Source organism: Labrus bergylta, chromosome 5 (assembly GCF_963930695.1).
Source record: "Labrus bergylta chromosome 5, fLabBer1.1, whole genome shotgun sequence".
NCBI classification, from domain to species: domain Eukaryota; kingdom Metazoa; phylum Chordata; class Actinopteri; order Labriformes; family Labridae; genus Labrus; species Labrus bergylta.
This window is the reverse complement of record NC_089199.1, coordinates 14012583-14028718: the sequence shown is the minus strand read 5'-3', so window position 1 is coordinate 14028718 and position 16136 is coordinate 14012583. Positions and strand designations below refer to the sequence as shown.

The 16136-nt window shown below is 37.9% G+C and overlaps 1 protein-coding gene and 1 long non-coding RNA gene across 2 annotated transcripts; one reads left to right on the top strand and one right to left on the bottom strand.

Annotated features, from left to right (window-relative positions):
* Window positions 1–1637: 1637 nt before the first annotated feature.
* Window positions 1638–2939, bottom strand: LOC136179233 (uncharacterized). The gene is made up of 3 exons (XR_010666427.1): window positions 2820–2939; window positions 1881–2045; window positions 1638–1773 (listed from the first exon to the last, which is right to left on the bottom strand). It is a non-coding gene; the product is annotated as an uncharacterized lncRNA (long non-coding RNA).
* On the top strand, window positions 2769–11110 carry mettl1 (methyltransferase 1, tRNA methylguanosine). The gene is made up of 6 exons (XM_020645102.3): window positions 2769–3011; window positions 3301–3428; window positions 3541–3725; window positions 5754–5867; window positions 7729–7830; window positions 9099–11110. Exons 1-6 carry the CDS (start codon window positions 2935–2937, stop codon window positions 9213–9215), a joined length of 723 nt encoding a protein of 240 aa, XP_020500758.1. The 5' UTR covers window positions 2769–2934; the 3' UTR covers window positions 9216–11110.
* Window positions 11111–16136: the final 5026 nt, after the last annotated feature.

Sequence of the window (16136 nt, the reverse complement as noted above, 5' to 3'; positions counted from 1 at the left end):
TGGTATCAAATATGTATTCAGTGTCTTTTTGTATTTATTCAAATCAACCTGACTAAAATCAAAAATCGTTTAAAGTTACTTGTAGTTTCCTGAACAATTGTGAAACTACTCAACAAACCCAGTCTGGTGTCACATAGCACTCAAGATATAGTATTTTTCTTTTGGTCTTTGATTTGTTTTGTTTTGCTTGTTTGTCAAATTAGCTCTAAGCTCACTCTGGTAGAATGCATCAAATGGCAACATGTATCTTAAATATTGTACATGGTCCATTTACAAATAAAAGAAAGACAGAATAGAAATGTGGTTTCCCCTTTTTTTTCCAAGGACCAACATTCAGGGTTTTGCATGAATTGTTTGACACATATTAAATAAATGCGCATAGAATAAGTGGCTGCGGAGAATGAAGCACATGAAGGGGCTTACTGAAAAATAATCTATGAAGTAGATTCTTTTAATTTTTGGGAAAAATGTTGATGGTTCCATTTTCACAAAAATTATGGATGAAGCCCTTTTTTTTCTAATGCTATTATTCCTCCTTTTCCTCTCTAGAGCGGTGTGTGTGTGTGTGTGTTTTCTGTTGAAAATCTAACCAACTGATAGAAGACTGGTCCAGAAAGTTTAGACAATTTAGACGACAAAGTTTTGATGAGATACACATGTATGAAGGCTCCAATCTTGATGCACTATAGTCTGTGATAAGCATGGGTCAGTGGCTCAGTGTGCCACCAGTACTGTACAACCAAGGTGCTTCATCAATAACACAATTAAAGAAAGTTTCACACACACACACACACACACACACACACACACACACACACACACACACACACAGACAGAGGTTGGTGGTATAGCACAGAGCACAGAGCTGTGAGGTAACTTAAAGGTGAGGACATACCACAAAGCCTTCCACTCACCTCTGCTGTGCTGCTCTCAGAGTTTTCAACAGCTTGTTATATTTTAGAACTAGTGTATATTTTTCACTGTTTGGGAGACTCCAACTTTGATATGTTATTCAGGAGTTACAGTAACACTGGCTAGAAGAAATGCATTTTTTTTCACTTAATACATTTACTGTATTATGTTGTCTATTAACTGATGAGATACGTATCTCACATGCTAATCCTGCACTTCAAATTAGTCCCAATGCAAACAATTACACATCGGTAATCCCTGTGATCCCATTAAGTAATGTTCAGTATTTTTCTTAAATGGAGGTAATTGTGCCTGTGTGCAGCCTCCACTAATGTAAACTCACTAATGTGTCAGTACACGTCTAATAATTTGAACTAAGGCGAAAAAAACCTGGATGATTGTATTTCCACATTTGCATTGAGACTAACATATTCTAGAGTTGGGTGTATAGGCTCAGGTTCTTAAAGATAAAGTAATCTATGTTTTACACTTGAATTCATCAATAAAGCCTTCACATCACATGCAATAAGGTTTCTTAAAATATCCCTTTACTTTACATCCTTTAATAAAGCCTTATATTTAGTTCACCCGATATTTGATCAATAAAATACTGATAAGGACACTCATTGGATGATAATTCCTTAATTTAGGAGAACTCTGTCAAATTGGAGGAGAAAAACAAAGTACTCAAGAACAGTAAATCTACTTCAAAATGGTACCTGGAGCGCATTTTTCATTACACTATTGACAAATATGACAGTCAAGGCAACATGTAATGATTATTTTATTTAAAGTCAAATGGCCACTCTGTTATTGATGGTGGTGTCACTCCTTTGGCGTGAGGATCAATTGCAGTTGGGTCTAAAGAGGAAAACAAAATAATAATATTAACACCATAACCACATCCACCACAGGAACAAGTGCAGGGGGAAGATATATTTCTGTGGTATGAAGCCTTGAAACGTCACCTTGAGCTGCAGGTTGCTTCTCTTGAGGACCTGGATCTCTTCCACGAGCTTCTTTTTTTCAATCTGTTGCCTTTCAGTGTCTCGTTTTTCATTGGCATCATGTTGACACTTGAGTTTGTTCAGTTTCTTCTTCAGCTCCAGTTTCTCATTGTCAAGATCAGTAATCTAGGTGTTTGAAGTTTATGAAAATGCAGGATCAGTGATGTTAAGACCAAACATTATTTTAGAGGAATGCTGCCCTCTGCTGGATACTAAACCGAATAGCATTCGATAGTTATTCCTTCAGTGGCAAATACTGTATATTCTCTGTCGACATTCCACATTTGTATGCTATCTATTGTTGCTAAACACAACAAATATATTGAGGAGCCAGGTCGCTTGTTTTGGGCTTGTTTCCATAGAGCTGCATAGTTTTTTTTTTACACTGAAAACCAGCAGGTGAAGTTCACTCAACAGAGCAAAACAAACGTGACTTCAACACATGAAATGTATCACAACAACCCTTCATCAGAGATCAACATACTTTTGTCCAGCACCCAGTAGCCTACTCATCTATTCGGATTTGCTCGCTGCTTGATATTTATTTTATTAATTTCTCAGTATAAGTGGCTTTGTCTTTTTGCATTAATGACACTTTTTACACAGTTTAACAGAGACGTCACGATTTGAACTTAGATTGAAAGTAGTAGGCAAGGTGTCGTAGAGACAGACTGCACACTCCAGTTCAGCAGGTGGAGGTAATGTACCACTAAGCTCGTTTTCCAACAGACAAAAAAAACTCCACAGAAGAAGAAGAAGAAGAAGAAGAAGAAGAAGAAGAAGAAGATCGCCCCTGTCTTGTTTATGACCGCTCACTTTAAAAAAAAAAAAAAAAACACCTGACCAAGCAAAAAAAACTCACAACATGCTTTCTGATGACGTAAAAATTCCGCGACTCACCTCCGCTAGCGAATTCATTTCAAACAAGCGTGACTCCCTGCGAGTCGATGTTCAGATGTAGATACTTGTTTTGTTGTTTTAAAGACTTGAGTGCTTTAGTGTATTTCGTACCAAGATGACGTCACTGCCGCAGAAGCGTTACTACCGACAGCGAGCTCATTCGAACCCGATGGCGTACCACTCGTTCGAGTAGTGAGTGACGTCCATGTGTCTGACTTCTACACATTACACACTTACCTTCTTTAACTTGTCCTTCCCAAATGTCTTTGTATGAGTATAGAAGTGGATATAGAAGTTGAATTTTTTTGTAGTGGTTCAGGGTAATTTGTTTCAAGCAGATTTGAAGATGGTTACAAAAGAAATCTGCAGTAGCCTGCAATCATTCTGTAGACTCATTGATACTGTGAATCATACACATGTTAACACACTGTCAGCTGCTTTCTTGTTTTGACTATTTAAGAATTCCCTGTATCCTCCTCAGTCCAGTGTGTCCTGAGGAGATGAACTGGTCTGAGCTGTATCCAGACGTCTTCACTGGAAACCCTTCTGAGATGGAGTCCCCCAGGGTTGAGTTTGCAGACATTGGATGTGGATACGGGGGGCTTTTAGGTACTGATGTGACCCTATGCAGAGGTTTTCAAATGTATAATTATTTTTCTATGTGGACCTCTTGTTCCCTTTTATTCACATCACTAATGTCGTTCTCTTCACTTTTCTCCAGTGGAGCTATCTCAACTTTTCCCAGACAAGCTCATGTTAGGCCTGGAGATCCGAGTGAAAGTGTCTGATTATGTTCAGGATCGCATCCAGTCACTCCGTGCCTCTGAGCCAGGAAAGTACCAGAACATTGCCTGCCTTCGCAGTAATGCTATGAAATATCTCCCCAACTTCTTTTCCAAAGGACAGGTAGGTTGTGATTTTTGTGATATTGCTGCATAAAAATAAAATGAACCGCAACACTGCTGTTATAAATGTTATTTTTTTTAGCCTTAAAAGCCCCACAAGCTTAAAAAAAACACTAATTTCTCTTTTTTTTTAGGTTACAACATTTGTAAATATTCACTATGCACTTTTATCTAATGATAATGCTTTGATAATATAATTCTATGGTATTTAAATATTTCCACAATGAAGTTCAAATGTCTTTTCACATTAGATCACAGACCTGATTGACTCAAAGCTAATGAAGGAAGAAATAATTTAAATAGTTTTGTTCCTTGACTTCACACAGTCGATCACTTTATGTCTTTTATTGCCCCATCCAACCCATGTGTACAGTCTTAAAGCTAGGAGTTTGCACATGTCAGTCATGTTAAAAGAATACTTTTTCTTGCTCATCAGAGCAAGAAAAAGTTACTGGGCTCTCACACTCAGAGCCCAGTAACTAATCACACCTCAGTTTGTTGACAAGCTTATGTTAGCATTGCAAATTCATGCAATAGCACCTGGAAGAGCTCAGAAAAGCAGTTATCACGATTATTCCTTGTGTTCCATTCTGGTATGTTGTAGTGCAAAGGCCTCTCTCAAACGAAATCTTCTGGCCTTAAAAAAAACAGAGGTGCATATATTACGTATTTACGTACAAATAAGGCCTGTGGTGGTAGCTCATCTGAGGTGGGCTGTAATGACCTTCAATAAAAGCTGACAGTCTGTCCTCACACAGCCAGGGCTATAAGAATAACAGCCCAGGCGTTTCTGACTGAGAAGTAATTACTTTCCTCATGTTTAACATACGGACTGAATTAATTTATACGGCTTGCTCAATAAATCCAGGATTTCCCAACAATGGGGTCATTGACTGACACGCAAGGCATCGCATCAGCTGAGTGTAGAGCAGTGCATTCATCCGTTCCAATTAGCTGCGGTAATCTATGACTTGTTAAAACTCGCATTAGATTACACAGTGGGTTTAGTGTACCAGGGTAAATTTGGATAAAAAAAAACAACCTTGACCTTAAATGCCCTGAGTGAGTTTAAATGGGAAAAATGAACTAGGGCAACACTCTGTGACATATAGAATATAAATGTTACAGGAGTTTACTGTAAAAACCCATGAACTGATTGGATGTTGTTTTTGTAATCTAATATAATGTCTCAGATTATTTCTTGTAAAGCCAAACTTCAGGCCTATTGCCAGGCTGAGATTGAAAATGTTGACATCAAAACAGAACATTTGAAAGAGTAGGTTAGCTTGGTTTTCTTGGGGCTTTAACTGCAGCTATTGACTTAGAATAATTTTACCTGGGAGGAACATTTTCCAACTTTTCTAATAGTTGACTCTTGCTCACGATCGGAGAAAAACTGTCTTCAGCCATATTTTCAAAGCAGAAACATAAGAAGCGACCACCTAGACAAGTGCTCAAAATCTAGTCCAAATCCTTCTCACATGCATGATGTGTTTCAATTGTTCAAGCAGCAAATTCTCGTCATTCTTTTTTTCCCCTCTTTGTGTCTTTTGTAACATTAAAAAAAAGTCGGAGGCGTGAAGGTTTTTCCACCTTCCATCAGCACTGACAGGGCCCCCGGGGCTGTGGCAATCCCCACTGATTAAACCCACATCTTTCTGTCTCTACCTGACATTATTTATTTGAACTAATAAAAAGTTACTTGGATGGTTTTTAATGCATCAGTCAGACCAATATCAATGGAGCCTTCACTCCAACTCCTGTCAAAGACAGAGACACGGGGGCACTTTATGGGAGAAAAAAAATCAAGGAGGGAAATTCCAGTTTTGCAATCCTTCCTTCTTTTTTTTAAATACCACAAACTATAATGAGGGCCACTTTTGATTGATGACAATAATACATTTTACCATGGAAGTATCAAAGTAGATACACAAACTTTTTATAATTTGATCTATTACGTGAGCCGTATTAACTAGAGAGTTTTTGCTTGTTCTCTGCTAACTTTACTGTTTTTTTTTGTGTCATGTAGCTCAGTAAGATGTTCTTCCTCTTCCCTGACCCTCACTTTAAAAAGACCAAGCACAAATGGAGGATCATCAGTTCCACATTGTTGGCAGAGTACGCCTACACGCTTAGAGTCGGGGTATGTGCATCATTAACACTTACTGCATGTGTGCTGAAATGATTACACAATCGGCAGATATTTTATCAGCCACCATATTGTTACAAGTTTGAGTCAGTCAGTCAACATTTGCTGTTTTCAGCTTCTCAAATGTGAGGTCAATGTTTAAAGATCATTTATACTGATGTTAGAGTACAACCTTTATGGGACTTTTCACAAAGTGTATCACTCCGCCTCAGCTGGGTGTTTCGGAATAGTGTTAACAAAGTTTGTGTTGATTAATCTGGCTGGTACTGTTGAATCCAAAAATAGACCATTATTTAACATGATTCATGATAAATAACAAACAAAAGTACATTGCACTTAGTAGCTGGTCTGTGGTAGCCATGGAAACAAACTGCACAAAAGACTTTCATACTGTAAGATGGTGTACTCACAAAATTGGAAAAGAAAAAAATTCACGTTTAAAAAAAAAACATGCATACACCTGTTCCTGCACACCTTTACACATCCCAATAAACGTGTCCCAGAGAGGCTCGGATCCACTACGCCCCGGGCCTCGACTGCTGAGGGGCGCCAATCTGGCCGCGTCCTCATCAGCGCTGTGCTGGATCACAGAAGGAGATTGAAAGAAGAATAAGATGACAGATATTTACAGTGAATTAAAAAGAATGAACAATATTCTTCGTGAAAATAGTTGCACATTAAAAGATCGTGTTAACCTCAACTTACCGCATCGTTTCACATCCTAAGTATGACATCCGAATTGCTGTATAGCTGCTGCGTTTTGCTTATTGCACGCTATTTGCTTGCACAATACGACACCATATTCAACATGTAAGTTGTTAGCTCATTGGTTGTTTTTGTTTCAAATAAATACAATTGTTTCAAATAGCAAGTTAGCTAAAGTTTGAGAGGTTCATTCTTCTGCTGCCACTCAAACAAGAAGGAGACTTGTTTCATGGACCAAATAGCACTGAAAATCTCCAAACTTTAGTTAACATTACAGCAATTTACCTCAACCGCAATATTTAACCTGTACAGAAATCTAACAATCCAGATGAATAAAAATGACCAAATAGTGTTTCCCTCAGATGGTTGACTTTGGCACACACCCAGCTGCCGCCTGTCAGAGCAACCAAGGGACACTGGAACAGGGCGTGAGCCCCAATGCAGGTTTTTGGGAACAATGGAAGGCTTGTGTCTAAATTTGGCTTTATCGTTTTTCCTCTGGTGTGTGCATTGATGCATGTGTGAGCAACTGTGTGTATATGCTCTACAAGGCCTTAAGCATTGGCACTCAGCCATACCTGTGCTGGTGGGTGGAGAGGCTGTCAAGAAACGCTCATTTACAGAGGCACCTTCTTACAAAAATGAATCTCAGTCCATCGTTTATTAGGTAATGTCTTTTAAATCAGACCACACCTGAACGAGACATCAGACGACCTGTCTCTGTTAGCCTGCCTTCTCTAAGCGGAAAAAAACCAACATATTTGCAGTTTTGCAATGCTGTAGAAATCGGTGCCATTGCTGAATTTTCAAAGAAATCCTTTTTCTCGTGATGTTATCTGCAAAGTAAACTAAAGGGACATAGGTGATTACCCTCTGTGTTGTCTCAGGTTATTTTTATCTTGACCATTGCTCTGCAAAAGTGATGCAATAAACCATTTTACTCCAAAGCTGAGAAGATTAAAAAAAAAATATTATAAAAGAAAATGAACTTTTTTTGTTATTATTTTTTATATATCCTGCATTTATAAATGCAACAGGTTTGGTTTGGTCAATACATTGATCAAGGTTATGCCAACAATGAAGCTTTGTTAACTTTTTTTTTTCCTAGAACTGTGTTAATAACCTCTCTGCGTGTGTCTGCTCATGTCAGGGTTTGGTGTACACCATTACAGATGTGGACGAAGTGCACCTCTGGATGGTGAAGCATTTCACTGAACATCCTCTTTTTGCACGTGTGCCTGATGAAGAACTGGTGCGTTCACATGCAGCTTTTAATGCCTGCTTTTGCAGTTCATCAACAATATTTGATTTTTTTAAATCTGCATTCTGTATGAAAATGAGGTCAAACTCACAATTTGAAAATAGTTTTACATTTTTATAGGAATTGTGTTTTTACTTTAACTCGTAAGTAAATCATTTGGATGAATGGTTTGCCCCACTGTTAACCTTTGTAGGCACACCAGATAAATTACCTCAATAAGCTAACTTACTTACTATTTGAAACTCTAAAGAGTGTCTCCCCAACAAAAATGTACTTTCCATTAAAAATATTTTCATGTGTTAATTTATGAGCGCATAAAAGCAGTAATGGTAGGTAAACTGTACTCCAGAGGCCGTATTCATAAAGTACAAAGACTTGCTCTTAGTTATGAAATTCTTAAAGCATTTTTAGAATTTTGACATTTTCTAAGATTTCCTCTTAAAGGTAGGACTAGATCCCGGTAAAGATCAGAGTTATTCAAAATGCCCTAAAGACAGCTCCTAAAGTAAGAAACTGTTAGGTGAGTGAGGAGGACTTTTAACAGGCTTAAGAGTTTCATAAGCAGAGGACAAAGTGGCAAGAAGGACAGAAAGAACAATCACAGCTCTGTCACAGCCTCATATTAATATCAAATAAATGAAGTACTAAAATGACTTAAAGCAAATACATATAAGGAAGCACTCGCACACAGAGAACAAAGGGAGTACAGACGTGAGTCTTGATTGAGAAATCACTTTGTATTAAGTATTAGTATCTAAGGGTGCACTCACACTAGACCCAGTTGCCCTGTACTGTGCCAAGCATGATTGTCCTTTCTCCCCAGCTGACTCTGGTTTTATGTCATTTTTAGCACCCCTTATGGAAAAAGCAATAACTCATCTCTTTTCTGGTTTTATCCTGAACATTAGTGAAATTAGTGTTTTTCATTCAAAAAAATCTCTCCCTGCTTTCTTTAAACAATCAGGTGAAAATAGCCCACGGCACTGGTTTCATACATTTAAATTAACTCTATAAAAATAACTCTGATGGTTAATTTTGCTTTTGTAGGTCATAATGGGGTATCAGTATCAATGTCAATCTGATTCATATACAGAGAAAGACTCCTCACATGAGCTTTAAACAAATGAACGATTCAACAACAAGGACTGTTTTGGTGTTTATTGTTTTAATTGATTTTTATTTTTAATAAACTATCCAAGTGAGTTTTAAATGCCACTGAACTCCTTAATGTAATTATGTTATTACTTTTTTTTTGACAGGATGGTGATGTCATCATTAGTCGTTTGGGTACCTGCACAGAGGAAGGAAAGAAAGTACAGAGGAATGGAGGGAAGAATTTCCTCGCAGTTTTCCGGAGGATTGAGGATTCAGTTTAAGACCAAACAGATTGGACATGTGGTGAACTGAAATAATGGTCTAATGGTCTAATACAGCTGTAGAGGGAAGGTGCTGCTCTGTGGAGCTGGAGGCTGTAGCTTCTTCCCCAAGCAGATAAAAAATGTTTTCTGGATTTAACGGGCCAACATGACATCATTAGCCTACAGAGGATGTTTTCATTTTTTTTTATTAATGTTTCTATTGTATTCTTCAGCTAACTAAATACAGCAGAGTCATGAATGGATCTTTAGATCTCAAGACAAACTAATATTGTTAAGATTGTTTATTTTTTCTGTACATTTTTTGGATCTTTTTCGGTTTCTTCTACAAACTCCAAAGTGCTAATAAGGTTTATCTATAAAGCTGAAAAGGATTTTAGTAAAAGAAAAAGGCAGTCATGTATTTTTTTCAATTGTGCGATGTGCTTTGTTTTGCAATGTTTGGGGTTTTACAACAGAGTCCGATAGAGCTGCACTAAATCAAAGAGCATCGTCTATTTCCTGCACAGTTATGTAGTTATGCAATTTTTTCTAATCCATCTTCAAAATGCAGGGCCTTGGTATTCAGGAATAATTTGAAACCTTTTTGGAATTACTCAAACTTACACTCGATGATATAATGGAGTGTTGGCTTCATGCTGGTTGTTCAGGATATTGGCAGCCGAATCTAAAGTGGATTAGACTGTAATGTTTGCTAACAATTTACATCTGGCTTGTTTGCTGTGGGCCATTTTGTGCCTTAAAAAAAACCTGTTGGACATTTAAGTTATCTCTCAGGTTTCTCTCATGCAATTGAAACGTTAGTCCCATATTTGATTTCACAAGTTGATTGTTGTTACTTTCACTTTTATTGTTATCCGAACCCATTAGTTTCAGCCATTAGCCGTCTCTGCTGAAACCAGTGAAACTGTTTTCCTGTGCTGGTTTTATGATTGAAGCTGTATGTTACAGGTTGGTGTTCCTGTGTATTAGAAGTGTGGAAACAGGACACTGCAGGTTTGAAGGCCTCGTGCTGCTGCAGGGGGATAGTGGTTAAAAGCAGGACTGCACATGCCTCAGTGATAGAAAAACCCAGACTCTGGAAAACTTTAGATAATGTCAAAAAGGAATTGAAGAACTCATAAAAGTATCGAAAATATTCGAAAATGTTTTACTGCTGCGTACTTAGCGGTGTTATTGGCACTCTGCCATTATGCAGCCACCTTTTGGCAGTTCGTTTTTCAGGATTCTGACAGTTTGTTTAATTTTCTCGTCTTTCAATACCCCTAAAGGTACAGTACATAACAGAGTTAGTCTACTTGTGCCTGGAGGCATAAGTCCATCTACATAGCTTATGATGAAAATGTAAAATACATGCTCACTCATGCAGCAGTATTTGTTCAGTTTTCCTTACTCTGAACTTTTCTGCTCCATTTAAACAATTCCAGGTTATGATGAAATAATTAAAGTTTTGATAGTTAGTCAACCTCACTCTACGGTCATCTGTACCCATGATAAGTACATTCTTGGATTCAAAGGATAAATTATTTATTCTTAAATAAACCACATTTTCTGGTCTTGGATGGGCCAGACATTTGTCCATAGGTCATGAAGGGAGATACTGTTGAGTCCCTTGGACTAAAAACAAAGCAGCCTTAAATGGTAAAGCCCTATTTGCTGAGGAGTATTTCAGATATGTGGTTGAAAGCTCTAAAACTCAAAGTAATTGAACCTTGAGCCGAGGATTATTTTGCCGACTGCTCTGTCAAGAATGAACTTTCAAGCTCAAATATCCGACTACTTTCCCTGAGGTCTACATATATTCTTTGGTAACTACAGGAAGGACGTATTCGACTGTTTTTATGGTGTAAAAATGTTCAGCAGTCTAGTTCATTAAATCTTTGATGTTGACGTAGCGCAGCTGTTCTGTTTTCACTTATTATAACACTTTGAGGACAAAGCCATTCAAGTCAGCCAGAGTACATCATTTCACATTTTAGTACCACCAGGTCATCAAACCAGAGATTTAACTAAATGAGCGGCTGGGAAAGCAAAGAAAGAGAAAATTAACGATTAGCATTTGGCAACTCCAGCAAGGCAATGAGGATGTGGCTTCATACACAAAGAATTCTTTGCATCTGGTGTCCGAATTGAATTGAAAGCTGGAACAGTTTGTGACTGTGTTAAAAGAGGCAGGTGTCCACTGGTGTAACTTGTAACACACTGGGACTTTATCAAGCTTAAGTCGTTGTTTTAACTGTGGACTACATTGGATGAAGATACACTTATATAGCACTTTTCTAGTTTTTTGACCATCAACAGCACCTAAAGCAGTGGTACTCAGCCTTGTTAGACTTAAAAGCCACGTTGACCAAGAAATATTTCTGCAAGAGCCACAATCAAAAAACCTCTTTCTTTACCAAAATATGTGTGGGAAACACAGTGACATGACTTGCAAAGATTAATTTCTGCTGACAATATTTCCCTTTTTAAATAATTACTTTGCATTCTTTTTTTTCCCCCAAGTACGAAAAGAGCCACAACTAGTCCCAAATGAGCCACATGTGGCTCGAGAGCCTCGGGTTGAGAATCACTGACCTAAAGCTACGCTTTTACCCACACACAGTGATGGCAGCGTCTGCTATCACTGCTTGCAAATCAAGATCAAGATCACCAGTCTACACAGTCATGTAAACCAAGTGCTTATGAGTTAGCTTCCAGCTGCCCTTGTTTCTGTTAGAAAACAGTTAAATAAATACAGTTAACACTTTGAGTATTTCATCAAATACTGTGAAGTATTTGAGAAAATCCATACCGCATGCTTATTCGTATAGTGAATAGGAAGGTAGAAACATCAGCCTGTAAGGTTAACTTAGCTCAACTTCAAAAAGATAGAAGATAGATAGCCAGCAAGGTAGCAAACAACCCTACCAGTTGCCTGTACATGTTGGAGAAATTATTAGAAAACAGATAGTACCTGACATCAGAAAGTTCTCTGAAAAGAAAAGTATGTTTCATAATCCCATTATAAAATCAAAACTCTTTTATAGTGTTGTTCTGCTACTAATTTAATATAATAACTCCCTTAACCTTATACGCATGCAACAAGGAGTATTCCTCAGAGTTCTATATTATGGCCTCAACTGGCTGTTCAAGAGCAACAAAGCAAAGAAAGCTTTGCACTGTGAGTGAAGTGTGTAACTATGGTCAGAGTGAGCAAAGTGAAAGCCATTCATCCATCCATTATCTATATAGTCTACTGCTTATCCAGTTCGATGTCGCAAGGAGCTGGGCAAGAGGCGGGGTACACCCTGGACTGGTCATCAGTCAACCACAGGGCTGACAAATAGAGACAAACACTAGCCCCCACATTAGCTCCTTCAGAGAAGCTGTCAGTTCTCCTACATGAAGGAAAGGAACAACAGCTCTTCTAGCAGATCAATATGTAATTGTTTGATATACTGCCTTTGAAATGACATCATTGATTTTTTTTCATGCCAATAGAGCAAATCTGAACTTTGGACTATATATATATATATATATATATAAAGGTGAGGTGAGCTGTCTCCCACTGTGTAGTCTGTGCTAAGCTAAGTTAGCAAGCTGCATGCATACATTCACTGTACAAACATACAGTAGCTCTTCAAGCAAGAAGCTAAATAAGAAAATATACATAAATGTAATTAATAATTAACTATTAGGCCTTCTTTAAATGTCCTATCTTCCCCAGTCTTTCTTTCTTTCCCAGACTTTTTCAAAGCCTTTAATACTTTTCCAGCCAACACCCCTCAACACAAATTGACAAAGGGATCTCTGACTGTTGACACTCACTGTTTCCAACCGAGAAGACTCATCATTGATCATGGTGTATGGTCTCAGGTTTGATCCTTTTCTACATTCATAAACAGATGGCACAACATGAAATACTTTTTGGGAAGTCACAGGCACTTAACTTAATTTCTCTTTCTGATACTCAGGTTGAGGCATGCATCTCTGCTCCCTGGTTAACATATCTAGCTGTGCCTAAAATAAAAACCTCATCCTCTAACTAAACTCAACCCAGCTTGGGAACTTCCAGAGAAAATCCTGACTCCCACATCATTAAAAATCATGAGAGAATCTCCACAGCCACAACAGTGCAAATGTGCCATCCTGCAGGCTAAGATCTTTCCTCACTTGGGAGTCTTGGGTCTGGACTAATGAGAAACGTCCTCTGACTTGAGTTAAATCTTTTTCAACTCAAAGAAAAATGGTTCTCTTGGCCTCCAGTCTATTCATATGTTCACCATATACTGCATGACTTACTGTGGCAACAAGGAAAAGTATGTCCCTTTGTGCTAGAGTCTGTTTTAAAAAAGCTCCTCAACCACAAACCATCATCAAAAACCTGCTGGCTCCACTCTGGCTGAAATTACTTTCTACTGGAGGCAAAACTGAAGAGCTTTTTTATACTCATTCAGTCAAAAAGTGCTGACCCATCTTTCCAAAAAAAACATCTCCCTGAAGAAGCAGAGTAGGATTTCCTGGCACAACTTCACCAACTACCGATGTGCATGAAGAGTGAGAGGCTTGGATAAGTCAAAAAGCTCCAGCAACACTTGTAGTATGAAGATCAACTTTATTAACAAATTAGACGGACGTGTTTCAACTTGTGGCCTTCATCAGGGTCAAAAACCATCTTCAATCACTTTTTTGTCCCTGATCAAATTTATTTTCTTTTATTTGCCTTGTGGCTATCTCAAACTTCTAATAGCCAGGTGGCAAACCACACCCTTTGAAGAAATAATTTCTAGTATATTAAAATGATTGTTAGTGGGGTCATACTAAACACTACAGTTTTCTGTATTGGTTGTCTTTTTTTTGTCCCGCTGACACAAGTAAATGATTAACAGGAAATAAGATTCTTCCAAGCTTCGAGTAAGCATTGCTGCTGATGGACTCCAGAAATGATGTTTCAGTGTTTAGCAGCTGCAGCTCACTAACTGTTTACACCTGTTTCTTATGACATCACGACTGAACATTATTCAAACCAGCTTACATCAGATGACCAAGCTATGACAGTGCCAAGTATTTACCTGTGATGTCTAGACTGCTGCAAGATGGCTTATAGGTTAGTCTGAATCTGAACTTTGTCCTCATGATAATAGAGTCAATAAGTAAAGTGAGAGCAGTACTTGTTACGTTTCCTCACAGAACACAATATATGATTGTCATTCCTTTATATTAAGTCAGTGTTAATTCTTACTTCTGATATATTTTGTCAATAAAAAACAGTTACAGTCATAACTATCAAACTTGTTGAAAGGAAAGTCTCCTGTTGTTAAGAAGCCAGTACTAGAGATAAGACTGCAGACTGAAAACAAACTTCAGAAGGAAAATATCTAAAGCAAAGAGACACGTATGATAAAGAAAAACAGCAAAGATTCTGCCGTCAGGCTTTTATACCAATATAAAGATCAGCCACTTGTACCTAAACTTGCAGGGCCACATCTGCAAAACGTAAACAAGACTGTGATTGAACAATGATAATTAAATTGTGTGTTTCATCAGTCAATGTATATACTACATTAGGCCTGCACCAGTTGTAGACATCCCATGAACAAAGACAGCCACTCTTTGAATGCTGTCATAGTGGTGGACACACATCATATACACCTATAATGAAAACATTTGAACATTTGGTGTCCAGATGTGCTCTTAATTTATCACGTGCCATTTACCACACCTTAAACACTTTTTACGTTATTAACATGAAAGTGTTTTCTGCAGTCTCACTCAATTACCGTGTACGGCAATAAAAATCATTATTAAATAATTTAATTGCTCTATTTTTTTCTTCATGACCACATTCTCATATCCTGTGTGCTCACAAGCAGCTGTTGGGCTTTTGGCCAGTGTTTTTAGTAACACAGTGCGCACCTCAACTCTTTTGTTTGTTTGTGTAGTGTATCTGGATACATCTAAAGCATCATGAATGTGTCTAAGTGGTATGTTGAACTATGAACACTGCTCATACTCACTCACTCATTGTAAGTAGCCGGCTCAGAAAATACGCTACTAGTAATAGAGTACCCTGAGCCAGTCTCACCAACCCAAGTTACAGACATAGTTGTAACACTTTGAGTGTGCTTAATGCAGTAATTCTAAAATGCAGATTGTTACCCGAGAGAACGGAACTATTATTTGGTGAAAACTCTTGATTTTTTGTACAGGCTACTCATATTTATGTCAGGGAACAACCAAATAGGTTCATTGCTGCAACACTGAGGTCTAAATAGATTTCCCATACATGTTTAAATAAATAGTTAAAAGCGTTGGATAAACTGTTGAAAGAGTGAAGCTAGAGTGAAGTATTTGAACATAAAATAATGTCGAAAAAGTTAAGATATTGTAAGTTAAAAGGAACTTCAAATAGGTACGTATGTGTGCCTTTGTCAATATTAAGATTCATTTGGAGGTAGTAATGTAAAAAAACTTTACCAAAGCTACAGAAACAGAAAAGAAAACAATTCAGTGTTGGGGGGAAATTGTTTTAATGTTCAATGCATTTAATAAATTCTCCAAAATAAGAACAGCAAGGATATACAGTAAGCAGAAAGATGACTTGATGCAAATATGGTTGACCATGTAACACAGTCATCCAATCACCATAGAAAGCCAAAACTAAACCATCCTCTCCAGCCTGCTGAGTGAGGGAAAACACACTCACTCATTCATCTGCACCTCTGTCTGTGTGTGTGTGTGTGTGTGTGTGTGTGTGTGTGTGTGTGTGTGTGTGTGTGTGTGTGTGTGTGTGTGTTTGTGTGTAGTATATGTAAAGGCATGTTGATACCACCCAGACCGGCAGACTGAAGCCATGAACTTTAACACACTAGTCTGGGAATATGGCTGCCTCTGGGCACTGGGCCAATACACAAAGGGGGAAATACCTCTCAGGCTATC

Excerpts from the sequence above, each read along its gene's own strand:
- mettl1 (XM_020645102.3), top strand. The coding sequence starts at position 2,935 with ATGACGTCACTGCCGCAGAAGCGTTACTACCGACAGCGAGCTCATTCG. Across the intron at positions 3,012-3,300 it reads GCGTACCACTCGTTCGAGTA|TCCAGTGTGTCCTGAGGAGA; the intron begins GTGAGTGACGTC and ends TATCCTCCTCAG. Across the intron at positions 3,429-3,540 it reads TGGATACGGGGGGCTTTTAG|TGGAGCTATCTCAACTTTTC; the intron begins GTACTGATGTGA and ends ACTTTTCTCCAG.